Below are 27,330 nucleotides of genomic sequence, written 5' to 3'. Positions count from 1 at the left end.
TCAGTATCAGGGCTATTCAACCTGTTCCAGCAGAGCATCGGGGATAGGGTTTCTACTACAGACTGTTCCTGGTGCCCAGAAAAGAGAACTCTTGGCGCCCTATCCTGGATCTGTCTATTCTCAACACCTTCCTGGTGGTACCAAAATTCAAAATGCTTACTCTCCAACAGCTGCTTCCTATGCTAGCCAAGGACTCCTAGCTGGTCACCCTAGACTTAAAAGAAGCTCATCTGAACATACCCATAAGGCAATCCTGTAGGAAATATCTATGTTTCAGGGCAGGCTGTGTGCACCATCAGTTCTCTACACTTCCCCTTTGGCTTATCCACTGCGCCCAGAGTATTCACAAAGTGCCTGGCTCCAGCCGTTGCATACTGCAGGCAGAGAAACATTCAAATTTACCCATACTTGGACGATTGCTTGCTTCAGGTGGACAGTCAAGAATTGCTACTTCAGCACCTGATGTTTGTAAAGAGACTCCTAACTTCTCTGTTATATACCATCAATGAAAAGAAATCACATCTGGTACCCAACCAAAATATTGTATTCCTGGGAGCAAGCTTGAACACAACTTCCCAGATGGCATTCCTCACTCCAAAAAAGCAGGTTTATTTGACAAATTACTTCAAACTACTGGCCACCCAAACCCAGCTATCTGCAAGAAAAATACTGCAAGCACTAGGGTTCATGGCCTCATGTATCCTCCTAATTCCATATGAGGAAACTTCAATGGTACTTAAAATAGTCTCTGGTATCAACATTCTCAGGACCTGGAAACAGTGATTCCTATCATTCCTTGCCTAAGGACAGAGTTCCTTTGGTGGGCAGAGGCTTGTAACCACAACAAGGGACTCCCTTGCACTCAACCCCCCCGCCGCCCAAACCCTGACAACAGATGCATCAGACTACGCATGGGAGGCTCACATGGCAGGCAAATCCATTCAAGGCAAATGGAGACCAAGACAAATGCACCTGCATATCAATCAAAAAGAAATCTTAGCTGCATAGAATGCACTGACAGCCTTCAAATACCGTATCCTTCCAGGACTACTCTTGATAAAGACAAACAACACCACAGTTATATGGTACATAAACAAGCAGGGGGGACTCATTCCTACCCACTCTGTAGGTTAGCCATGGCTCTGTGGAACCCAGCCTTGAGCAATCAAGTGCACCTGCAAGCTCAATTCCTGCCAGGCAAACAAAATTCACTGGCAGACAACTTAAGCAGAAATCTAATGGACCCACACGAGTGGAAACTGAATCCCAACTCATTCAAGCTTCTAATCCACAGCTGGGGGACTCCAGAGGTGGACCTCTTTGCTTCCCCCCAAAACTATCAATTGAGCAAGTGTTGCACCAGAGCTCCCCACAGCCAAGCATGGAAAGTGGATGCCCTTTCTGTTACATGAGAAAACCTCTCAATCTATGCCTTTCCCCCTCTGCCCCTCCTCTCAGAAGTACTACTCAAGATCAAACAGGACAGACCAAGGACAATTCTTATTGCACAAGACTGGCCATACCAGCACTGGTACCCACTTTTACACAGTCTGACAGCAGTGCCATTCTGGCACCTGCATCAGACCCCCTCTCTGCTGTCCCAGCAGGAGGGCCAGATTTTGCATCCTCCGCTGCAAACCCTGAACCTAGCAGCCTGGCTTATTCCCTGAATACATCACCAGCAACCCTCAGCAAGCATGTGCTGGATGGTATCCTTGAGGCCAGGAGGCCTAGTAATAGGAAATCCTATTCAGAAAATTGGAAAAGATACTGTTCTTGAAGCCAGTCTCAGGGAAAGGACACAGCCATTCCCACCTTACCTCAAATCCTAGATTATCTAGCAGAGCTGCTCCACAAAGGCCTATCCTTCTCATCAATTAAGATTCATGCCTCTGCCATCTCAGCTCATTACAATACTGAGCCACCCCTCTTCTCTCGCCCTCTGGTCAAACAGTTCCTGAGAGGAGCCAACAATTTAAGACCCTTGAGGAGCACTCCCACTCTTGCCTGGGACCTTAACTTTATACTAGAGAAGCTCACGCTTCCCCCTTTTGAGCCTGCTGCTGCAGCAGAATTAAAATCCCTCTCTTGGAAAACAGCTTTACTTCTGGCCATCACTTCAGCAAGAAGAGTGTCTGAGTTGCAGGCCCTTATGGCTGTGGAACCCGTCATTATCTTCCATGCGGACAGGATTTCTCTCAGTAATAACCCATCATTTATGCCCAAGGTGGTATCCAGTGTGACTTTAAAAAAATCCATCCATTTACCAACCTTTTTTCGTAATCCTCAGAATAAAGGGGAAAGGATCCTGCACTCCTTGGACATGCACAGACAGCTCAGGTTCTACCTTGACAGAACTAAACCTTTCAGAAAATATGACCAGCTGCTAGTCACCTTTGCTACAAGAGCAGAGGGCAAGGCCATTTCAAAGCAAACCAATTCCAAATGGATAGCACACTGCATGCATTTCTGCTACAAACACCATGGAAAAACCTCCACGGGGGATCAGAACTCATTCACTAGGGCTACCTCAGCCTCTACATCATTTCTTAGGGGGGTCCCTGCAAGAGACATCCTGGAAGCTGCAACCTGGAGTTCTGTACACACCCTTTAAAAATTTTTCCTACATTTCCCAAAATTTCCAGGGGCTTGGTTTCAAAAACTGGCCTTCCAGCCCCATCCCTTTTCCCCAAAAACCCCCAGGGGCAAACAAACACAAGACAGGGTCCAAGAAAAGGTCCCTAAAAAAGAAATTTTCCTTTGGGCCCCCGTTCCCCTGCATTTCAAATTTTTCCCCAGAAACTCAGGGAAAGGCAATAAGAAAAAAAAGTTTTTTCCCAAAAAGGGGGACTTTCCTAAGAACATGAAAAAAGTTAACTAAGCTGATTTATTAAAGTTATAGAAAAGAACATATAGCCAGGTACAACACAAATAGAGACAGCAATATTATACCTTTAAGAACTATTACTGTTAGCTTGCAAAGTGTACAAAAATTGAAAGGTTTGTTCCTGTTATTACAGCGACTTTTTTTTTTTTTTTTTGCTCTTCAGCTTATGCGAGAGACCTTTTTTTTTTTTTTTTATTTTTTTTTTTGGGTCCTCACTTGCCATTTGCCCCCAGACCATTTCTGTTGACTCAATGCGGCCCTTGCAACTGAAAAGGTTGGACACCCCTGATCTACAGTCTTACCCCTCATACTTTACCACCAGCTCCTAGAAAGCCTGACAGGTACTACAGAGTACCTGACTCTCACAAATTTCTATTTAAAAATCCCACTGCGGATCCAGAGACCATTTCCCAGGGACCTAAAGGTATTAAGGCTACTACAGCCAAAAACCCTACCCCTTCGGACAGGGATTCTAGGGCTTTAGACAGATGGGGGAAAGAAGGTATATACCTCTGCAACCCTTGCCATCAAGGCTTTAAATTGACAGTTTCACATATTGAAGTACCAGCAGCATATTATGGAACTACTAATTAAACAAAAAAATGTTGTTGATTCCTGATTGTGCAGAAAATAAAGATTTACAAGAATTGATGTATTCTGCAAACCACAGTGGTAAACATATTTTACAGTGTGGTTTTGATGCCTTAGAACCATCTTGCAGGGCTGCTGTTACTGGGTCTGTTAAGAGAAGGTGTGCTTGGCTGAAGGAACAAATCTTACCAGACCATGTTAAAGCAAAATTTCTAGATGCTCCATTAAACCAAGAATTATTGTTTGGCACAAAAGCAGAAGTTGTTCTTAAAAAGATGGAGGAAAAAGCTAAATCTATGCAAACTGTTAAATATTTCCTACAGGTGTTGCCACCTAAATTCAGTAGGCATTGGCCTTCAAAAAACTGGTCCTTTCCAGTCCCTAACATACCTTCTCAGCCCAAACCCAGGGGCAACAGACCACCAAGACTACAGTCTCAGGGTATGTAGAGATCTAAACAATGGAGTGCTCACCTCAAAAACATGGAGTGGTAAGCCACTCCCTTATGGAAAAAAGTTCACAATGACTTGTTCTTTATCCTGCCCAGCCATACCCAAATACTTGCACCCCTAGGAGGAAAACTCGCCCTTCATGCATATAACTGGGAGCACATTACCCAGGACCGATGGGTCTTAAACATTGTATCCCAGGGATACAGTTTCTACTTCCACTCACTCCCAACCCCAAACGGGTTGCCAGACCTTCCTCCAAACCAGTGGGCAGAGGGCCAAAAGCAAGTACTTTCTCTTCTCAGTATCAGGGCTATTCAACCTGTTCCAGCAGAGCATCGGGGATAGGGTTTCTACTCCAGACTGTTCCTGGTGCCCAGAAAAGAGAACTCTTGGCGCCCTATCCTGGATCTGTCTATTCTCAACAACTTCCTGGTGGTACCAAAATTCAAAATGCTTACTCTCCAACAGCTGCTTCCTATGCTAGCCAAGGACTCCTAGCTGGTCACCCTAGACTTAAAAGAAGCTCATCTGAACATCCCCATAAGGCAATCCTGCAGGAAATATCTATGTTTCAGGGCAGGCTGTGTGCACTATCAGTTCTCTGCACTTCCCCTTTGGCTTATCCACTGCGCCCAGAGTATTCACAAAGTGCCTGGCTCCAGCCATTGCATACTGCAGGCAGAGAAACATTCAAATTTGCCCATACTTGGACGATTGCTTGCTTCAGGTGGACAGTCAAGAATTGCTACTTCAGCACCTGATGTTTGTAAAGAGACTCCTAACTTCTCTGTTATATACCATCAATGAAAAGAAATCACATCTGGTACCCAACCAAAATATTGTATTCTGGGAGCAAGCTTGAACACAACTTCCCAGATGGCATTCCTCACTCCAAAAAAGCAGGTTTGTTTGACAAATTACTTCAAACTACTGGCCACCCAAACCCAGCTATCTGCAAGAAAAATACTGCAAGCACTAGGGTTCATGGCCTCATGTATCCTCCTAATTCCATATGAGGAAACTTCAATAGTACTTAAAATAGTCTCTGGTATCAACATTCTCAGGACCTGGAAACAGTGATTCCTATCATTCCTTGCCTAAGGACAGAGTTCCTTTGGTGGGCAGAGGCTTGTAACCACAACAAAGGGACTCCCTTGCACTCAACCCCCCGCTGCCCAAACCCTGACAACAGATGCATCAGACTATGCATGGGAGGCTCACATGGCAGGCAAATCCATTCAAGGCAAATGGAGACCAAGACAAATGCACCTGCATATTGATCAAAAAGAAATCTTAGCTGCATAGAATGCACTGACAGCCTTCAAATACCTTATCCTTCCAGGACTACTCTTGATAAAGACAAACAACACCACAGTTATATGGTACATAAACAAGCAGGGGGGACTCATTCCTACCCACTCTGTAGGTTAGCCATGGCTCTGTGGAACCCAGCCTTGAGCAATCAAGTGCACCTGCAAGCTCAATTCCTGCCAGGCAAACAAAATTCACTGGCAGACAACTTAAGCAGAAATCTAATGGACCCACACGAGTGGAAACTGAATCCCAACTCATTCAAGCTTCTAATCCACAGCTGGGGGACTCCAGAGGTGGACCTCTTTGCTTCCCCCCAAAACTATCAATTGAGCAAGTTTTGCACCAGAGCTCCCCACAGCCAAGCATGGAAAGTGGATGCCCTATCTGTTACATGAGAAAACCTCTCAATCTATGCCTTTCCCCCTCTGCCCCTCCTCTCAAAAGTACTACTCAAGATCAAACAGGACAGACCAAGGACAATTCTTATTGCACAAGACTGGCCATGCCAGCACTGGTACCCACTTTTACACAGTCTGACAGCAGTGCCATTCTGGCACCTGCATCAGACCCCCTCTCTGCTGTCCCAGCAGGAGGGCCAGATTTTGCATCCTCAGCTGCAAACCCTGAACCTAGCAGCCTGGCTTATTCCCTGAATACATCACCAGCAACCCTCAGCAAGCATGTGCTGGATGGTATCCTTGAGGCCAGGAGGCCTAGTAATAGGAAATCCTATTCAGAAAAATGGAAAAGATACTGTTCTTGGAGCCAGTCTCAGGGAAAGGACACAGCCATTCCCACTTTACCTCAAATCCTATATTATCTAATAGTGCTGCTCCACAAAGGCTATCCTTCTCGTCAATTAAGATTCATGCCTCTGCCATCTCAGCTCATTACAATACTGAGCCACCCCTCTTCTCTCACCCTCTGGTCAAACAGTTCCTGAGAGGAGCCAACAATTTAAGACCCTTGAGGAGCACGCCCACTTTTGCCTGGGACCTTAACTTTGTACTAGAGAAGCTCACGCTTCCCCCTTTTGAGCCTGCTACTGCAGCAGAATTAAAATTCCTCTCTTGGAAAACAGCTTTACTTCTGGCCATCACTTCAGCAAGAAGAGTGTCTGAGTTGCAGGCCCTTATGGCTGTGGAACCCGTCATTATCTTCCATGCGGACAGGGTTTCTCTCAGTAATAACCCATCATTTATGCCCAAGGTGGTATCCAGTGTGACTTTAAAAAAATCCATCCATTTACCAACCTTTTTTCGTAATCCTCAGAATAAAGGGGAAAGGATCCTGCACTCCTTGGACATGCACAGACATCTCAGGTTCTACCTTGACAGAACTAAACCTTTCAGAAAATATGACCAGCTGCTAGTCACCTTTGCTACAAGAGCAGAGGGCAAGGCCATTTCAAAGCAAACCAATTCCAAATGGATAGCACACTGCATGCATTTCTGCTACAAACACCATGGAAAAACCTCCACGGGGGATCAGAACTCATTCACTAGGGCTACCTCAGCCTCTACATCATTTCTTAAGGGGGTCCCTGCAAGAGACATCCTGGAAGCTGCAACCTGGAGTTCTGTTTTTGGAGGTTACCAATGTCTTTGTTTATGAGTTCCATGATGATACATTCCATGGCCTTGCAGACCAGGCTCGTCAGGCTAATAGGTCGATAGTTCCCGGGATCAGTGGTGGCTCCCCCCTTGTGGAGTGGGATAACTGTTGCTGTGCGCCATTCAGTGGGCACAAAGCCTGATGCGAAGCTATTATTGAACTTGAGGCTTAAGTGAGGAGCCAGTTCATTCTGAAGTTCGTGTAAAACACAGCCTGGGAATCAACCGAAGTGTGATGACTGCAACAGTGGAATACGAAGAACATAGTACAGTTGTGTACACGTACCATAAATGTAGATGTTCGAGTGTATTCACTGTTGTAGTCCTGGTTACCCTCCCTCCAGCCCCCCTGACGTTTCTATACTTTCTGTTTATCTTTTTTTTTTTGCCCATATCTTATGGCAGTGGTATTTAATTTTTAGTGGAGGTGTTCCACACCATGTAATTGCTTCCTATTTTGAGGGCTCCTGACATCTGGGGCAAGAAAAACTGATGTAATGGCATTGGCTGCATGTTTTATACCCCTAACGTCATGGATTAGGCGATGACATCCAATGCAGAAATCCCAAGACTCTGGTATTCGGGCTGACTGAGGGCTACCTGCAGGCAGATAAAACAAGTGTGATGACTGCAACAGTGAATAGACTCGAACATCTACATTTATGGTAAGTGTACACAACTGTACTTTCTTCCATTTCTGGGATTGTGAGCATTGTCCTGATCTGCCTCTCGAAGTAGACCTGGATTTTGTTTCTATCTTTTCCGGTAGCTTTACCATGACTGGCTTGGAAAGTTTGGAAAAATCCTCTCTCGTCTTGACATTCGCACCTCCTGGAGAGTTTTTTTAAATGTGGCCATCTACTGAATGAACCGCTTATGTCACCGAATATTCTGCTTTTTGTAACCTCTGGGCTGAATCCTGTTGACTGGAGGTGATCGGACCATCACCAACCAAAATGGCTCAATTTGACGCTAATGATTCGTCCGGTACACCATTTTCTCCTTCTCCATTGGTCCTTTGTTTACCAGTAGCTGGATTCTAAATTAGGAACACTGGTTCGCTGCTTCTCACAGCAGCCTCCTTGTTATTGGTTGATCCTTTTTTTTTCACGAATGAAGCTGTTCAACTGATCTAGCAGAGCTCGCTTTACTCCATTCATATTATTGTTAGAATAATCCTTTTGGCATGAGAAAGCCTGGCCATTGTTAGTCATCCAGGTCCCTAATTAACTTCTGTTTTTTAGTATTTTCCAAATTTTTATCCAGATTAGCCAGTCTGTCACATATTTGTTAAGCCACTAGATACACACACAAAACCAGCATGCATGCTCCACATATCTTTAAGGGCATTGTGAAGAGCCAGTTCTGTAGGGTGAGTAGGTTAAATACTGACAATGACGCTAACAGGAGACAGGGATGAATGAGATGGCATTAGAATTCCTTAATAGGGGTTATGCACCTAATATGATCCAGCAAATAATGGATGAAGTAATAAAGGAAAGAGGTTGTAGAACAGCTCCCCACTTGGGTCAAAGTAGTGAACTGAGGGTTCCTTCAGGACAGATTGAGAGAAATACAGTTACAAATAAATTAAGGTATGTGTTAGCCTATAATAATAGGTCTCATGATGTAGAGAAAATTATTAGAAAATATTGGAGCATATTCTTAACAATGCCTGAAATGAAAGGTGGCATAAATGATTACCCTGCTTTAGCTTACAGGAATGAGAGGAATGTCGAGAGTAGATTGTTACAAAGAGCTGATAGTGGGTGGACAGAAGGAAACCTCTAAAAAGGGTACTTTTCCCTGTCTTGGATGCAGTTGTTGTAAAGATGTAACCAATGACTCCACTTTTATACATCCTATCAGTAAAATAAAATATATTTTTTGATAGTTATGCCAACTGTATTACAGCATACATAGTGTACCTAGCCACCTGTACAGTCTGTTCAGCGTTCTATGTAGGAATGTTCCAGAATGTTAAAAGAACAAATTGTAGAACATAAATTGGCCATTAGAAGAAAAGTAGAAGTGCGCTGGCAAAGCACATTACAGATGAAGGTGATGCACACAGGTTTAAGTTTAGAGTGATAAAAATGTTGTAGAAGAATATAAGGGGTGGGGATATCAATAATAAATTGAATAAAAGCTGAACTCACATGGATTTTGGAACTAAATGCAGATAAAGCCCCAGGTCTCAATGGGGCAGTAAGTTTAAAACCTGTTCTGCAGAAAAAGCAAATGATATATTAATTTACATAATTGTTTTTTTGATGTGATTGGATGTCTGTGTCTTAGATTGTATTTAAATATGTTTTTTTTAATGTTTGTTTTATGCACTGATGAAGGGGAAACCCGAAAGCTTTGCTTTTTGTACTTGTTTTATTAAATCAGTAAACATATCTGTTGCTCATTTTTTTTATTTTAATTATACTACTATCGAACACAATTTGTTGCAGTTCTTTTTGTTTGTTTTTAATTTCTGCATTACCTCAAGATGTCCATATCCCCCAAGATGGTAACTGAGACAGTAGGAAAGTTCATATCCATGGCAACAGACCCTTTTTTTTATTGGTTATACTGTTGGAGTGAGAATATCAGTCACTTTCAGGAGTATCTGGTTTGCAACTATGTGGTCAGTGCTTGTCACAGCAAGCTAGTTATCCTGCGTGCATTTAGGTTGTTGTTGTTGTGTCTTTTGGCTTTTCCCGGTTAGGAGTCGCCACAGCGGAACTCCAGTCCGCTAATGATTGGCAGTTGATTTTTATGTGCCGAGTTTATTGGAGAAATTTCAGTTGTGCTTTTCCAGGAAAAATGTCACTCAAGGTGTCTGAGTCTGTACAGAACACTGCCAAACACTTAAGGGGAACTTAATACGTAGACCCTGAAAATTTTTGGATGAAGATGGCAGATATTCTGAAGTTAAAAATCAAGCAGCAATACTCCCTGAAAACAAAGAACTAGCCTGTCAAGAATGATGAAAAGAGGAGAGTCACATGAATGGCTACTGCCTGGCCACCACCAATGCAGGTCTCACCACAGATTCACTCTGCTGGGGTACAATATTCCTTTGCTTCTTCCCTCACCAGAAGCAAAACGTTAGCACCAATCCCAAGAAGAGAAGCAGGCCACAGCCTATCTTATGATCCACAGTCTTATTGCAGATGATACAAGGGTCTGTAGGCTTGTAGCCTTTTTCTGGTAGATTCCACGAATAGCAACCAGACCAGATGGGTACATTAAGCACAGATATTCACTCTCCATCCAGAAAGAGTCAGGGGTCAATGCACTCTGCTCTTACTCTCACCAGGTTCAGAATATAAGCACATATTCCAAGCTGTTACCTATAAAGCAGTTATTAGACTTTCTGGTGATCAGCTGTCTCCAGGATATTATGTAACTGTACTCCTCGTCTCACCAGGAGAAAACAGAAGCACTAATCCCAAGATGACTACTGAGGGGCATAATGTGGACTCTTCAGTAAGTGGTGGTCTAGCAAGAGATGCTTAAAAGTATGATGAAAAAATGGTTTATCCTAAACACTACAGTGTGCGCTAAGCAATTATATATGAAAGTAAGTAACTTAAGTTTTACCTGTCTCAAAGGTTAAGTTTTAGTGGAGAGCCACTATTTTTAAAAGAGCAAGATAGATTGAAAGGGGGTGGGCACTTTTGTATTCTGGTACTATGGAATACAGTAGGATGGCCAATAAATTTAAATAGTTGAAGGGAAGGGATTTCCCAAAATGATAATTTTGTGCTTACTGACACCAGCCAGTAAGAGCAGAGGGGAAATGAGATATTTGGTCAAATTAACATCAGGGGCAGGCAACTGGAAAGACAGTGGTGTTTAAGAACACAACAGTAACAGGGAGGGAGGGTAGGAAAAATTTCACAAGAGACAGAGCTGTGATCTCCTTTTAAGTTTTAATATGCAGTTAAAAGCAGAATACAAATAAAGCACAGTGTAAAGAAAAATTGCAGTGTACAAAATAGAAAAGGCAATAAAGCAATACAAAATACAACAAATAAAAAGCAAATTAAGCTTTCCCTCACAGCAAACTGTGGCAGTGTCTGGGTGAGCCTTTCCAGTAAAGCTCTGAAATGTTTTATTTTACCCCGTAAGTAGAAGGTTTAGTACCTAGCTCTATGCTCTCAGCTTACAGATGATCATCCTTAAATGACCTGTTCTAACTTGTGTGACTCCTTAATTGACCTGTTCTAATTTCTGTCTGCCTCACAAGAGACAGAGCTGTGGTCTCTTTTCAAGTTTTAATTATGCAGATCTGAAGTAGTTAACTTCATTTGATCCTCAACCTGTGGGTTGTCTGATCCGGACTGGATCCGAGATGAGTTTTACCAGCATCTGATCCGAGCTCCAAGCTCCTCCCCTTACCCATAATACCCCTCCATCTCCTTCCCTCAGATCTCTCCTTTGCCGCGGCTTTGCCAAGCAGCATGGTCCAGAGCTCCAGGTTTGGTAGGCACTTTTTCCTGCTGTTTTTGTAGGTGTTTGAGTTGCTGTTAGTGTAGTTAGGTTTCCTGTTGTCCTTTGCCTTCCCTCCCCTCGTTTCGCGTCGCATTTCCTGTCAAAAAAAAAAAGTTGTTTTCTGTGTTGTAGGTAGAACAGGCCTCATCTCCCTTCCCTCTCCTTGTGAGTGTGTGTGTGTGTGTTGGGGTCAGGTAGTTTAGCTTAAACCTTTTTAGTTTAAACATTTTGGTACATCGTACCATCTGTGTTGGTATGGCAGATCACCAGGCCAAGGTGGTCTTTAGAAAGTGCACAGTGTGTGGCCATAAGTTTTCACCAGCAGATGGGCGCTGGAACCATAGAGAGAGGGGGATGGGGAGCCCCCCCACTTTTAGATCATACCTCTTTCCCTTTCAATTTCCACGCGCCTCCCAACTGCCGCGATGATGTCATATCAGCACACGTATTTCCAGCCGTTTTTTGCAAGTGGGAGTGCACATATTTCCAGCCGTTTTTTGCAAGCGGGAATGAATGGATTTATTCAAAGCTGCTGCCAGGATTTATATTTGCAGAAGCCGCCTGTATGGACTGCAGGATGTAATTGCAGAATGGAGCAGGACTAGAATGTAATTGCAGAGTGGAGTGGGAATGGATAGAAGCTGTTGGAGTCTATCAGAGTGTGAGTACACTGCTGCTGGACTGTATTGCAGAATGGTGTGTGTCTTTGTGTGTGTGAAAATGCCCCCCAGTAGGATACATATGGTGGCTAGAGGTACTCGGGCTCAAACCGTGTACATTGGGTACAGGTAAAAAGAGCCTAAAGTCCCATCATTTGTGAATTTGTGCCTGACATTTTTGTTCTGTTCCCCTGGTTTGCAGGAGTGGTAAAACAAAACCTTTTATTTTAGCAATTTTCTAAAGTTATAAAGTCAGTATTTGAAATGTGTCCATATTTTGGGGCTGTATTCCCCCATTATTGGCTTTGTTCTGTATTTTTGTGCTAAGAGGTTGAGAGCTATGGTGAGAAGTGAGAACTGAATTCACTAAATGATATGATAGTCATTTAAGTTGGTCTTCCTGTCTTTTAAGAAACTGTTGGTTTAGCTTAGTGGTATCTTGCTCTGACTGTAGTGCACATTGTTCTGGGTTCAAGACTTAGCAGTGAAATGCATGGTGGTAACATAACATTTTATGCAAGCAACTTTCCAAAATCATGCAATGTTTAAAATGTGCCCCTGGTTTTTGGCCTTTTGCCCCCCCCCCCCCAACTGAAAATAAGTTCAAGAAGCCGTACAACATGCCTATGGCTTACACTCTACTGTGATTCTGCATTTATATATTGTGTGTAGAAGTAGACTGTTATCATGGAAATGTTCTGAATAGGGCAGTTTTGTCATTATTGGTGCATGCATTTTGCCTCATTGCCTACTGGAAAAATGTCCAGACAAATTTAAAATGCAGTTGTGTGTGGAAGTAGACTATTATCATGGAAATGTTCTGAGTAGGGCAGTTTTGTCATTATTGGTTAATGCATTTTTGTTTCATTGCCTACTGGAAAAATGTTTAAACAAATTTAAAATGCGCTAACTTAAGTCTAACAAGTGTGCTGTATTATACAAGGAATATAATTTAATACAATCAGGAAGGTGAATCAAGGAATGCATACATGTATGCATGGCCCTAAAAATGTGTTTGAAAACAGCCCAGAGGAAAGTGTGAAAGGCTCAAAATCATGGGCAAATTTTAAGCTTTACTTTTGTTACCAAAGAGAACCCGCGGTGGTGGTGCTGCGGTAGCGTTGCCGCCTCACAGTAAGATGTCTCTTCTCAGCTAGAGCGTCTTCTGCGTGGAGACATGCGTGAATGGGCATTTCACGTTGAAGGTTGTGCATCAGAGCTGGTAACTCGGCACGTAAAAATCAACTACCAATCATTAGCGGACCGGAGTTCCGCTGTGGCGACTGGCGACCCCTAACCAGGAAAAGCCGAAAGACACAAACAAACTCTTGTTACCAAAGAAATGGATGAAGGTAAAACAGTTCACACCACATTACCTTGACCTGGCCAAGCCTTTTGACACAATCCCCTACTCAGGTGTAGTACAAAAGATGAGTAATGTAGGAGTAAACACTTACATCACCAGCTGCATTGCCAGCTTGGCTCACAGGATGTAGGAGATCAAAACAGGGGAAGAGACCAGTCACCAATGGAGTCTCCCAGGGTTTGGTGCTGAGACTTTTTCTGTTTGGCATTTACATCTCAAAAGTAAAAGGAAATACCAAAGAGCTTTGGCCAACTAAGTTTGAGATGACTGCAAGCTAGGAGAAGTTATTGAATCCCTAAATGACGTAACCATCATGCAGGAAGGTTTGTCCCAAATAATAACTGGTGTCAAAATCATGGCAATGCCCTCTGAGAACTGATCCAATTGTTTGGCATTTGGGAACTTGTGTGTACAGTGACCTAACTTTTGACCGACATGTGCCCAGAGTCATAAGAAAGCCTTTCTATATTACACAGCTTATAAACAAATTGATTGTGACTAGATCTAGAGATGATGTTGTCCCCCTTTACAAAGTTCTCAGTATGTCAATCATTTTGTATAATGCCCACTTTGGCATGCGTCTGTCAAGCCCCATGCAACAATTGGAATATCTTCAGAGATACCTTACTAAAAGGATACAAGTCCTAAACAATAGGGCTTGCATGGACCACCTCAAAGATTTATTACTATACGCAGTATCTTATAGAGTGCTTAGAGGTGACATGTCTGGCATGCAAAGGATCCTTCGACATAATACAGATGGACCTACTGAACATCAGCAAGTCAAATGGCATCAGAAATACTCAGTCCAGGTGTCTAAACTGAATGTTGTGGAGAGATGGATATATATCATAGAGGCTACCACTGTTCCGGAACAGACTATCCATAAAAATAAATCAAAGCTCATCCATCCATATTCAAATGCAACTTGGATCTAAGGATGGGTAATAGAAAATGTACTCCAGGATTTCCCCTCATGCCAGTAATGGATAGAGGCAGTTCCTAAATACTGCATCCGTTACATGGCTCCCTCAAATTATCTATGGCATGATCACAGTTGTTCTCACTAGGGCTAATATACAATTATCAGCCATGGGGATAGCTAAGACCAATCAGAAAATTTTAATTCAAGCACCAAAAAGGAATTGGCTAAGCTTAAAATGTCCTCCAAGTGAACCTATGTTGTGGTAGCAAATAGTTATAAAAAAATTACAGTTTTTAGTTCACTAAGTGCCCCTGTCACCCCCTCCCCCACAGTCTTTAACAGCTTCCAGCACCCTTGATGACCACACACTGTGCGTTGTATGTCTGGGGGCAGCCCATCTTTCTTAGGACTGCCCTATTTGTGCGGGGTTCAACCCCAGGGCCCTAAAGAATCATAGGGCAAAATTGATCCTCAAGAGACTTCTCCATGCTAAGGAGGCGGCTGCCTCTTCTATTGCGGTCATGGACGTGACCGTACCTTTAACTTCAGCCACTGTCTTCTCCTCTCCCTCCCAGGCCAGGACTCAACCTCCTTGACAGAGGCTTGTGGATAGGGAGTCAAAAAAAGAGAGGAGCAAAGACGGAGAGAGAGAGACAAAGGGGAGGAAGAGATCCCCTAAACAGACAGCTTTTTCCAGGCCAGATTCTCCTTGGCTCTGATTGTCAAGACTTTCACTGGAGCCAGAGGAGCTTAGACCATTTTCCAGGGCCTACATACACCGATGGTCCCGGCCGGCGTCGGTGGCCTCGTTGTGGTCTATCAGAAGTCTATCTAAAGTGGATGTGAACAAAATGATGCGAAGGTTTATTCGCACCCAGCTTCAGATGGGAGTCTTACCAGACCCCCTTCCTTGGAGGGGGAGCTCACTTCCCTTCTTTGCACAGATCTCCTTCTCTAGTCCGACCCCCTGTATTGGAGTTCTTGGATCCGAGAGGTCCCAGAGTCAGGGGGTTGGCGCCGATGATATTGTGTACATCAGTGCCAGGCATTAGCTTGAGCACGTCGGATCCAACTGGTTCGGACCCAAGCAGCTCTCGGAGCCGAAGCATGGGCATCGGATCCAAGGGGTTGGGTCTTTCTTCTTTGGCTCTGACACTGTCGGGTCAAAGCCTACCCCTCGGTATCTCGGCTCCGATCCCCACATCGGATCTGGGGAGAGCAGTTTCCGTGCCAGTTTCTCAAGAGGCTCGCTCTCCATTGGATTTCAACGTGGTGGAGAGGGATGTCCTTCAAGAATGCAACTGCAGTCATAACATGTGGGTTGTCCTGCTCAGGCAGCCCGGGTCGGCCGATTCAAAAAGTCTGGGTCCGACGCGGCTGATGTCGCGATTTCTCTCCGGCGTCTGGGCCGGCCACGACGCGCGGCCTGTGCTCTGCAAGCTCTGTGCTGCAGCTTCAACAAAGCTCTCAGGTGCGAGTAGATTCACTGAAGACTTTTGATTGTTTTGCATGCCGGCCGATCTTCCGACACCGCAAAAAAAACTCAAAAGCGAAAGAGCCGGGATAACATCCTTGGCCCCTACTACCGACTCCACACACCAAAACCTAAGCGCGGCTGAGTGTTCCCCTTCCCTCTCCTCTCCCCACCATTTCCCGGAACCGAAGACACGAGACACCACGACACATGATTCCAGACATTACTCCGGCGCCAGTTATAGATTTTCCCAAACCCGCGAAGCCCCCAGTGAAATGCCTGCATTACCAGCTGCAGTCCTGGCTGCGATGGAGCTGGCCCTCCTATGGCCATGTCTATTAGGCCTACACCAGGGCTAAGGCAGCCCATAAAACAAAGCATATTACTCCACAGGCCTTACCCTCAGCCTACTCCGGAGACACAAATTATGCAACTTCAAAGACTGCAGCATCCCAGCCCAGCAATCTTCTAGAGCCAAACCAGACACAGCCTCTCAAATATTTACCTGACAGAAGACAAAGACAAGCAAGAACTCAATATCAAAGGTTTAGCAAAACTCAAAAAGATGACTGACTGCAAGGAGATTCCTACCCTGGGGTTACATGTGGCATTGCATTTACTGGTTCCACGAGCAAGCAAAATATGAAAGAAAAAATGGTAAATTCTAAAAAAACATTGTCTCAGCACAGCAACAACTTGAGACAATCATACCACTCATTCCATGCTTACAAAAGGAATTCCCAATGGTGGGCTTGAGCCAGGAAAAACACAGGTTTCATTCAAAAAACCCTGTAACACAGAGACCACATACACAAACCTTAGACCAGACCTTGGATAGGCGAAGTAGGTGTATACAAGTGTAGTGGTCTCAAAAGGAAAAAAACATCTGCATATAAATCAAAGAAAAATGCTGGTAGTAATGCATGCTATCGAAGCTTTTTCAAACCAACTCCAGCAAGGTCACTTAATGATACGGACAGACAACACCACCGTGATGTGGTACATAACCTTTCTCAGGGATCGAGGGCCCCTTACCATCTCATAGAATTCTGCCCAGGCTCCTTCACCTGTGGGTGCGTCTTCAGCCATTTTGCCCATACAGGGACAGCCTGTGTTCGATGTGCCCTTGACTGTTTCTCTCAAGGAACCACAAGTAGTTTGCGAGCCCTCTCTGGACAGTCCCACCGAAGAGATTCCTCGCAAATGAACGTGCAAAAGGAGGCACCTGGACTCCTCTCCGGAGTCCCTCACTGAGGATACTGACTTGGAGGAAGGGAAAGGTTCTCCCAATCACCCCCCCACAAGATGTCTCCTTTGGAGACATCATGGAAATCCTGCGCCAGCGGGGGGGGGGGGTTGGGGGTTGGTCTGCCCCCAAACCTTCCTCAGAAGAGTCAGTGTTCCTGGAGGCCTTCGACATGGGGCCGTCTACCTCCTGGGTGTCTCCCCCCCCAACCCTGCAGATCCCTTGGTGGACCTTATTACCACCAGGGCATGGAAGGAGCTGGACACCGTGGAGCCAATTCCCAGGCGACCCGATAAGATCTTGAGCCCTCCAGTAGACCGAGTTGGAACAAGGTGTCCCCAGTGGACACCATGGTGGTAGCGGCTGCCATTAAGAAAGAACTAGCCCAGGAAAGTTCTACGGTCCATCCCCCTGACTGAGAGTCCAGGACAATGGATAGTCTGGGAAAGCGGACATATGCTTCAGCCACCTTTTCTATAAGGGGCTGAATTATTTGGCCCACTTAACTAGACTACAGCGAGACCTGGTCAAGGAGTTCACTGATTCGCCCCCAAAGTCCGTGTCTCTGGAGGATAAATGCACATTCTCCACGAGGATGGCCACTCTCAAAGCGGTTACAAATATATCCAGGTGCCTCCTCTCACATGCCACTGAAGGATCAGCAATGGCTGCCGGGTCCAGTGTTGCCATGAGGCGACATGCCTGGCTTAGGCTTTCTCAATTCACGGAATCCTTTAAGGCATCCTTTGAGAATGCCCCTTACGATGGTTCTTCCTTGTTTGGGAAGACGGTTCGTGAGACGTTAGTCCAGAGTGAGGAGGACAGAGAATGGGAAGACACTGTCTGCTGTCGGAATCTGCTTCTCTAACCCCCAAAGATCCTTCTCCTGGATTCAGAGGGGACAAAAGAAGATGTAGTTCCGGAAGTCTCTGTTCCCGGGAGACACCGGACTCACCTTCCCCTAGAGGCAGAGGGAATTAGGACAGATGCCAGCCCCGAGGCGGGGGTGGGGTCCGAGAGCAAAGACTGCGACAGGCCTAGGGTCAGGATGGCCGACGACGTACCAGTTACGTTGGTTGTCGGCCCAGTGGTTCTCAGTGAGGAGCCATCACAGCCCCTGCAGTCTGTGGATGTTCAGCCGCAGGCCTCTGCTGAGACCCTTTCGGAGTCCTCCATGCCGCAGGCTTCCACTTAGTCTTCTGACCCTCCACCAGTCGCTACTTTCAATGTGTCCGGAGCGGCTAAGCAGGCCCCAGTTTCTGAGACCAAACCCAGACTGACTACCTTTGTTCAGACTACAGCTGTGGCTAGGCCGCCTGAGTCCTTCCGACTTTCTAGCAGACCTTCCAGTTGCTAATTTACTCAAAAGTAGGTGCCGGCCTCCCTTCTAATCCCTCAGGTTCTGATGTTTTCAGCAATTCTGCTGATGAAGAGGAAGACTCTCATCTGTATTCTGGTTTTGAGGATTCTGATGCAGAAGAATCTATCCCTTCTGCCTCTCCTCCAGAAGATTTGTCTTTTGGAGATGCTCTGAATACTCTTAGGGAGCATTTCAAGTGGAGAGTCGGGACTATCCTCAGTCTAAGAAAATGATTAGGGAATTCTTGAATTTACCACAAGCATAAGCCTCTGGCTATCCCTCCAGTTTTGGAAGTAGTTTGTTTTCATGGAGAATTCTTTGACTCCTAATTCTGTGCCTCCTGCAGGAAACCTGGCAGGTATTTTAGAGTTCCTGATTCTCATCAGTTTCTTTTTAGGAATCCTACTGCTGATCCAGAGAATATTTCTCAGGGCCCTAAAGGTGTTAAGGCTACAGTTGCAAAAAATCCTGTTCCCTCTGACAGAGAATCTAGGGCCTTGGACAGGTAGGGTAAAAAGGTTTATACCTCCGCCACCCTTGCTATTAGGTCTGTTACTTGTCTTTTTCATATGCTTATGTTTCAGCAGCATACATTGGAGGCTATTAAGGCTAAAATTGCTAGTGTTCCTTCCCTGGCGGAGAGTAAGGAAATGCAAGAGTTATTGAATTCTGCCACTCTTGTGACTAAACATTGTTTACACTGTGGTTTTGACAATTTGGAGGCTTCTTGCAGGGCAGCAGCCACTGGATCTGTTATCAGAAGACATGCTTGGGCTCAGGGAACAGCCCCTTTCTGAGCCTTTTAAATCTAAGTTACTGGATGTACCTTTGCATAAGGACAATCTTTTTGGTAACAAAGCAGAAGACGTGCTGAAAAAATTGGAGGATAAAGCCAAATCTATGCAAACTGTTAAAGATTTTCTGCAAGTTCAGTCTCCTCATTTTAGTAGGCATTACCCTTCTAAGAATTGGACTTTTCCTGATCCCAGTAAACAGGGACGCATTAGGTCCATGGGTTATAGGTCTTCTAGGGGACAGACCTCTACTCCTCAAAAGACTAAGCAATGGCATGCTTCCTCTTCAAAATCTGGGAGTTCTAAGCAACCTTCCCAAAGTAAGCATTCTCTTTGACTCAGCCCTCCCCCTGCCGGCCCAGGTTTGCCTTTGGGGGTTCCTATCAGCATTTCAAATTTTGAAAACACCAAATTTAATTTAATCAAACTGAAATGTTCGAAATCTCAGAAGAGCGAATCGAAGGAACATTGATTTCTTTCCCAGGAAATAAATCAGTGGGCCCATCATCAGAGTTTGCTATTTCCTCCTGTGGTGCGGTCTCAGGGTTGGTATATTTAAGTGGGGGGGGCACAGCCCCCCACTTCTGTCTGTTTAAAGTATTGAAAATTTTTTTTTGCATGGAACACCGATTAATCGATGGTTCCGTCAGTTCGCTCTTTTGAGATTTTGAACATTTCAGTTTGATTAATTTGCATTCGGCGTTTTCAGCATTCGATATGCTAATATAGACCCGCCTTTGGGGGGAAGTTGGCCAATTTTACAGAAGTTTGGTCCACCAGCACAGACGACAAATGGGTACTCAAAATAGTATACCAGGTCTACAAGTTTTCTTTTCACACTTTCCCTGTTCACCAAGGATACCCAGATATTCCCCCAGATCAAGGGCAGAAGCAGAAAAGCAAATTTCTTCCTTGCTGAATCTGGGAGCAATAGAGCCAGTTCCTGTACTTCAGATAGGCCAAGGTTTCTACTCAAGACTTTTTTTGACTTCGGTACTGAAAACACAGGAGCTGACCTGGCACTGACTGGAGAAGATGGCGTTGGCCGATGCCTTTATACTCCAGCCGTTGTGACATCAGAGAGGAGGTGACACCAGCCGACGCCGGACAAAGACTTTGGAATTCGGCCGACCGAGGGCTGCCTGAGGCAGGACAACCCATATGTTATGACTGCAGTTGCATTCTTGAAGGACATCTACATTTATGGTAGGTACAAAACTGTACTTTCCTTTCTGGTGATTCCCAAATTCAAAATGCTCACTCTTCAGCAGTTGCTGCCAATGCTGGCCAAGGACGCCTGGCTGGTGACTGTGGATATCAGAGAAGCTTATCTGCACATCCCAATGCGAGAAAGTTGCAGGCAGTACCTTTGTTTCAGAGCTGGAAAGCGACACTACCAATTCTTTGCACTGCCCTTTGGCTTATCTGCTCCTCCCAGAGTTTTTACAAAATGCCTCTCTCCGATCATTGCCCTTACTTGGATGATTGCCTCATTCAAGCAAACTCTCCAGAACAACTTTTAAAGAATTTGGGCTTTGTAAAGAACCCTGTCACCTCTGTGGGCTACACTCTCAACGAAAGGAAGTCAAGATTGGTACACACCAGGGAGATTGTATTCCTGGAAGCGAGTCTGAACACAGCCGCCCAGATGGTATTCCTCCCTCAAGAGAAACAAATGCAGCATTCGACTTACTTCAAGGATTTGGCAAGCATGACCCAGCTCTCTGCAAAGCAATTCCTGCATGCCCTGGGATTCATGGCTTCACATATTCGGATGATTCCATATGCCAAACTGCATATGTGGAAAATGCAATGGTAGCTCAAGAACCTTTGGTATCAACACACACAGGATTTAGACTTCATACTTCCTCTGATTCCCTGTCTGCAGGCAGAGTTTCTTTGGTGGGCAACAGCTTGTTCACAGATCAAAAGTCTGCCTTTTCAACCACCTCCTGAAAGCATGGCTCTCACCACAGATGTCTCAGACTTCGCTTAGGGAGCACATCTACATGACAGGTGCATACAGGGGACTTGGAGCTACCAACAAATTCACCTGCACGTAAATGTGAAGGAACTGATAGCAGTCCAGCAGGCCTTGCTGGCTTTCAAGCATCTTCTCTCTCCTGGAACTCTTCTAGTCAGGACAGACAACATCACAGTCATGTGGTACATCAACAAGCACGGAGGGACTCACTCTTACCCCCTGTGCAGACAAAGCATGATTCTATGGTCCATGACAGCTTCCATGGGCCTACATCTGATAGCTCAGTTTCTTCCAGGAAGGCTCGACACCTTGGCAGATCATTTGAGCTTGCAGGTCCTGGATCCGCATGAGTGGCAACTGAACAAGACCATCTTCTATCGCATCATTCAGCATTGGGGTACTCCCCAGGTGGATCTCTTCTCATCTCCGAGCAATCATCTTCTTATAAGCTTTTGCACACGGGAACATCATGACAAAGCCTGGAGAGTGGATGCTCTGACCTTCCCCTGGACACAGCTTTCAATTTATGCCTTCCCTCCTCTGCCTCTTCATCCCAGAGTACTGTTGAAGATAAGGGATGAAAAACCAAGGGCCATTATCATAGCTCCAGACTGGCCCAGACAACATTGGTATCCTCTGCTTTGCAGTCTCACCCAGTATCAGCCTTGGCATCTTCCCCTGATACCAGATCTCTTGGTTCAGGAAGAGGGAGAATTTCTACATCCTCATCTTCAGACTCTGCATTTGGCGGCCTGGCTCATAGTATAAATCTATCTCAACAGGAGTCTGTGGTTCTTCTTGAGGCCAGGAGGCCTAGCACTAGGAAATCTTATGCAGACAAATGGAAAAGATTCTGTATTTGGATGCAAACCAGAGGGGAAGACTCTTCTCAACCATCTCTTCCCCTTATTCTTGATTATTTGGCAGGCTTGCTTAATGGTGGACTTTCCTTTTCTTAAATCAAGATTCATGCCTCAGCTTTTTCTGCTTATTGTTCCTTGGAACAACCCATCTTCTCACATCCTTTGATGAAGCAGTTCCTCAGGGGGGTTAGCAATTTAAAACCTCCCAGAAGGACCACCTACTCCTGCTTGGGATCTTAATTTTGTGCTTGAGAAACTTATGCTGCCTCTTTTTGAAGCAGCTGCCTCTGCATATTTAAAGTTTCTTTCCTGGAAAATTGCCTTTCCCTTGGCCATTACTTCAGCTAGAAGAGTTTCTGAGAAGCAGGTCTTAATGGCAGTGGAGCCTTTTCTCATCTTCCATGCGGATAGGGTTTCCCTTCGAACCAATCCTTCCTTTATGCCTTAGGTGGTTTCTAGCTTGACTCTTAACCAATCTGTCCACCTGCTTGCCTTCTTTCTTAAACCTCAGAATAGAGAAAGACTTCTGCACTCCCTTGATGTACATAGCTTCGATTTTACCTGGACAGGACTAAAACCTTGTGGTAGTCTGACCAGTTGTTGGTCAGTTTTGTATCTGGAACTCAGGGCAAAGCTATTTCTAAACGGACCATTTCTAAATGGATTGCCCATTGTATTCACATTTGTTACTTGCAGCATGGCAAGGTTCCTCCACAGAGTATCAGAACCCATTCTACTAGAGCAGCTTCCACCTCAGCAGCTGTTTTGAGAGGTGTACCTACTAAGGACATCCTGGAAGCAGCTACTTGGACTTATGTTCACACTTTCACAAAGTTTTACAATTTACCTTTGTTTTCTAAATCCAGGGCTGGTTTTACCACTGCAGTGTTGCAGGGCATCCTTACCAACCTTTAAATAGTGGTTTTCCTCCACACTTTTCTCTTTGGGCTTTGGGAATCGAGCCATTTTATAAGGACTGCAACAATGAAAGATGATGAACATAGTACAGTTGTGTACACTTACCATAAATGTAGATGTCTGAGTGTATTCACTGTTGCAGTCCTGGTTCCCCCCATCCCCCTTTTTTCCTAAGGCACAGACTACCTGTTTATTTTGAGGATGGTATGTTTCCAGGGATTTTCTTTTCCTGGTCTAGTCTTCTTTGAGGGCTCCTGACAGTTATGGCAAGAAAAATTAAGGAAATGACGTCTGCTGCCTTCCTTTATACCTGACTCCCTGTCGTCAGGTTTACGGACGAAGGCAGCCAACGTCATATACCAAGGCTTTGGTATTCTGGCCGACTGTGGGTTACCGGGAGCCGGATAACCCATTTTGTAAGGACTGCAACAGTGAATACACTTGAACATCTACATTTATGGTAAGTGTACACAACTGTACTTTCTCTGCTTCCAAAAAGCAGTCATGCCATGAAAAATGAGTGGTTAAGGATAATAGTATAATTTGTGCAGCTTCCTGTCTCTTCAGTTGTCATGTTAGCACTGTTTTCACAATGTTGTTATTCAATGGACTAATGCAATGCTTCTTGTGGTGGATGTACCGCAGTGGTGATAGTGCATTCAGAGTGGAGGCTTTTGGCAGTAGAGCTTGTTTGGTCATATTTGAGGATAATTGAGATAATTGCGGTTTTCTTTCTTGAGGAAGTTTTTTAATAATGAGCGTGTTATTTAAATAGTTTTACTAATTTTGAATGCATTAGAACCACAGGCAGTCATATTATTTTCATTTTTTTTAAATGATGGATAATTGATTCTTGCTTCTGCAGGGAAATGTGCCGTGTTGTCATTCAAGGAATACATTTCCTGTAGGCCTACAGAGATCCCTGAAGATGACATCATGCTGTGTGAAAGCCGTTACAATGAAATTGACAAACAAATGAAAAGGTTCAAAGGGCTGAAAAGGTTTTCACTCAATGCTAAAGTGGTGGATGATGAAATTTACTACTTTAGGTAAGTATGGTGCTTACATAGGTGTGCTTGTCACACCTCTTTTTATGTTTCTGTTTTGTAAAGATTTTGCAGTCCAGAATTTTAAATTGAGATGAGCATTTTTCTAGTAGTGTTAATGGATTACAGAGTTATACACTGTGACACCCCTGCACTGGCACAGTAATCAAGGAACCTCAATCCTCACCACTGGCAACAGTGAGGGACATACACAATGGGAAGGTGACTAGTACACACACACCAAAGTACAATTTCCCTTAAGAGCACACAGAGTTAACAGCCTGGAGCTGGTTTCTTCCTCTCTCTCCAGATCCTCAATAAGACTGTCCACTGGCACAGCTTTAGATTTGTGTCCTTAGCCAGGGTTCCAAGCCAAGTCCTTTCAAAACTCTGTCCAACCAGTGCTTCATGTCCCTGCCCAAGTAGCTGACACACACACACTTTGAGATTTGATTTATACACAAACACACACCTGGGAAAGGCAGGCACAGGTTTACTAGCTATGCCCCCCTTCTGCCCAGACTATAAGGTAGTTATCACTGCCACCAGAACCCCTTATCAGCTACTTTAAGGCCCTTACCAAAGGGTGTCCAATCCTACTGTGTAATGTTGCTATTAATCAAAATGGTAGTTTTGACCACGACTTGCAAAGCTATTTAGGAGTGGCCTGTACAGTGTCACCAGATACATGTGCAAGTACTCTCTGAGCTTAAATATCTCTGAACAAACAAGCCACAATTAAAAGGTTTAAATATATTTAATAATAAAAAAAAAGACAATACGCAGTACACAGGCACAGCTACTTCAGAGTTCAAAATCATGGGAAATATTTTAAAACAACATTGCAGGACAGTCTCAAATAAATACAGAAAACATCTAAACTAATCTTTACTATATTCCTATCTATCTCTAAGAGAAATACTATGCCCCGAATCTTACTTACAAGCAAGCGCAGATGTGATGATGAGTGGGTGTTTCTAGGTCAAAGACAACATACAAAATGCACAGTCTCTGTCTGACAGAGTTCTTCCATTAATATCATTACTGATGGGTCAGCTTGGATGACATCACTCTTTGTCACTTGACTTCAGTTCCCAGGCTAAACAGATACTAACAGAAGTTTAACATCTCTGTGTTAAAAATATTTCTCAGAACTGTGCAGCTGCTACGAAGTCATAAAGTAGTAAAACACTTTTTACATTTTAAACCTAGTAATTACTCATCTCCAAGACAATACAAAAAAACTTATAGGTCTAGACATTGTGTCTGCTTGCTGCATTGAAACTAACTTTTATAGCACAATTGTAAATTACGTAATTTCAATTTAGTTTAGTTTTATAAGCTAATCTTCTATGTTCCAGCAGGGTATGCTGTGGTCACATTCTTGAAGCTCAGCACATGACATATACAGTTGTGTATAAATTATATCAATATTCACAAATGACATAGAATTAGTTACAAAATTCCACATAGCTGGGCTGGCAGTGTCACATACACCATTAACTTTTTTTTATTAAATTCCTTCTGTACTGCTTAACACTACAAATCTTTTTCTTTTAATAGAATTGAGAAATACTTCTGCTCAAAGAATTAGGAAATGAGAGGCTACGTTCTCAGATCCAGTTGTGAATGATCTTTAGTTGCAGTTTTTTTATTAAACCTTAGAAATGCCCCTTATTGATATTTGTTAGGGGCTGTCTCTGTATATTATCACATATTTTAAAAGATCTTAACATGTTAGTTAAGCTCTTAGCCTGATGTTCACTCAGTGCTTGTTTAATGGCATTGATAGAGAAGTGCTGTTAAGCAGACGTTATATATTCTGCCATTTTGGAGTTTGGTTTGGTTTTGCATGCCTGTTGCAAGTTAATATTGTTTATTTGCTTTCCTAAATATAAGTGAGATGGTTAGTTTATTTTTGTATAGTTGTGTTTGTTTGCTGTTTTGATATTTTATTGCTTGTCTTGTATATTAAGTCTGGTAGTTAGTGCAGTGGATTAAGACTGGGCTGGTTACCTGATTCATTCCCTCATCCTCCCATTTGCCTCCTCTGCAACTGTAAGAGGGTGACTTAACCAGTGCTCCCAAACTGAGTCTGAACAAGGACTGTGGATCAGCGCTCTACCCCAATTAAATGTGTTTGTCTTCAGATACATAAAAACATAAAGGTGTGCATGCATTAGGAGCGTGGGAACATACTAGGCAAGAGATTGTGGGGACCATAAGATGCCTAGCCATATACACATTTAGTTAGACAAACTTAAGTTCTTGCCACCTTTTTCAAGTACTTAACAGTGCTCACCTCCCAAATTGAGCAGGGCCTTACATGATAACCTTGGTGTAAGTTTGTGTTTACAAATCTTGTTAACAAGACTAGCCTTAGAGGTAGCCAAAGTAGTATTTTGCAGGTATACGTGTGTGTGTGTGTGTGTGTGTGTGTGTGTGTGTGTGTGTGTATTTAGATATGTAAATGTATATATACCCAGTTCATTTGCAGATGAGTCTTAAACTGCATTTTGTTTATTTTAATCAAGAACATAATGTCAGATGCATATAAATCAGAAGCAGAATGAAGAGGGTCATTAATAAATATGATGATGAAAATAGTAAAACGAAGACATCATGAACATGAATCGTAGCCATCTTTCCATTTGGACAGTGTGTATTATTCAAGGGGTGAAGTTAGTATGGCCATCGTGCACCAGTTCTTTTGTATAACGTCAGCATTAAGCTTGCACAGAATTGCTTTTTCCATGGTAGGCCAGACCTCACGAAGCATTGAACACACTGGATATTGCTAGCTTCGATTCGTTTCTCTCAGACCTCACGAAGCATTGAACACACTGGATATTGCTAGCTTCGATTTGTTTCTCTCAGACCTCACGAAGCATTGAACACACTGGATATTGCTAGCTTCGATTTGTTTCTCTCAGACCTCACGAAGCATTGAACACACAGGATATTGCTAGCTTCGATTCGTTTCTCTCAGACCTCACGAAGCATTGAACACACTGGATATTGCTAGCTTCGATTCGTTTCTCTCAGACCTCACGAAGCATTGAACACACAGGATATTGCTAGCTTCGATTAGTTTCTCTCAGACCTCACGAAGCATTGAACACACTGGATATTGCTAGCTTCGATTCGTTTCTCTCAGACCTCACGAAGCATTGAACACACTGGATATTGCTAGCTTCGATTCGTTTCTCTCAGACCTCACGAAGCATTGAACACACTGGATATTGCTAGCGAAGCATTGAACACACAGGATATTGCTAGCTTCGATTCGTTTCTCTCAGACCTCTCGAAGCTTTGAACACACTGGATATTGCTAGCTTCGATTCGTTTCT

At 44.0% G+C, this 27,330-nt stretch overlaps 1 protein-coding gene across 13 annotated transcripts in view; it reads left to right on the top strand.

Annotated features, from left to right (window-relative positions):
• Positions 1-27,330, top strand: part of PBRM1 (polybromo 1) — a 2,726,611-nt gene that overhangs the window by 1,817,478 nt on the left and 881,803 nt on the right. For all 13 annotated transcript variants that reach the window (XM_044078866.1, XM_044078877.1, XM_044078870.1 and 10 more), the window contains one exon: positions 23,800-23,983. In XM_044078866.1, coding sequence (XP_043934801.1) covers positions 23,800-23,983 — 184 coding nt within the window. The remainder of the gene's footprint in view (positions 1-23,799; positions 23,984-27,330) is intronic.

Source organism: Protopterus annectens, chromosome 7.part1 (genome assembly GCF_019279795.1).
Source record: "Protopterus annectens isolate FY-2018-M chromosome 7.part1, PAN1.0, whole genome shotgun sequence".
NCBI lineage: Eukaryota > Metazoa > Chordata > Ceratodontiformes > Protopteridae > Protopterus > Protopterus annectens.
The sequence above is the reverse complement of the archived record's forward strand: the minus strand, read 5'-3'. Positions and strand labels throughout refer to the sequence as shown.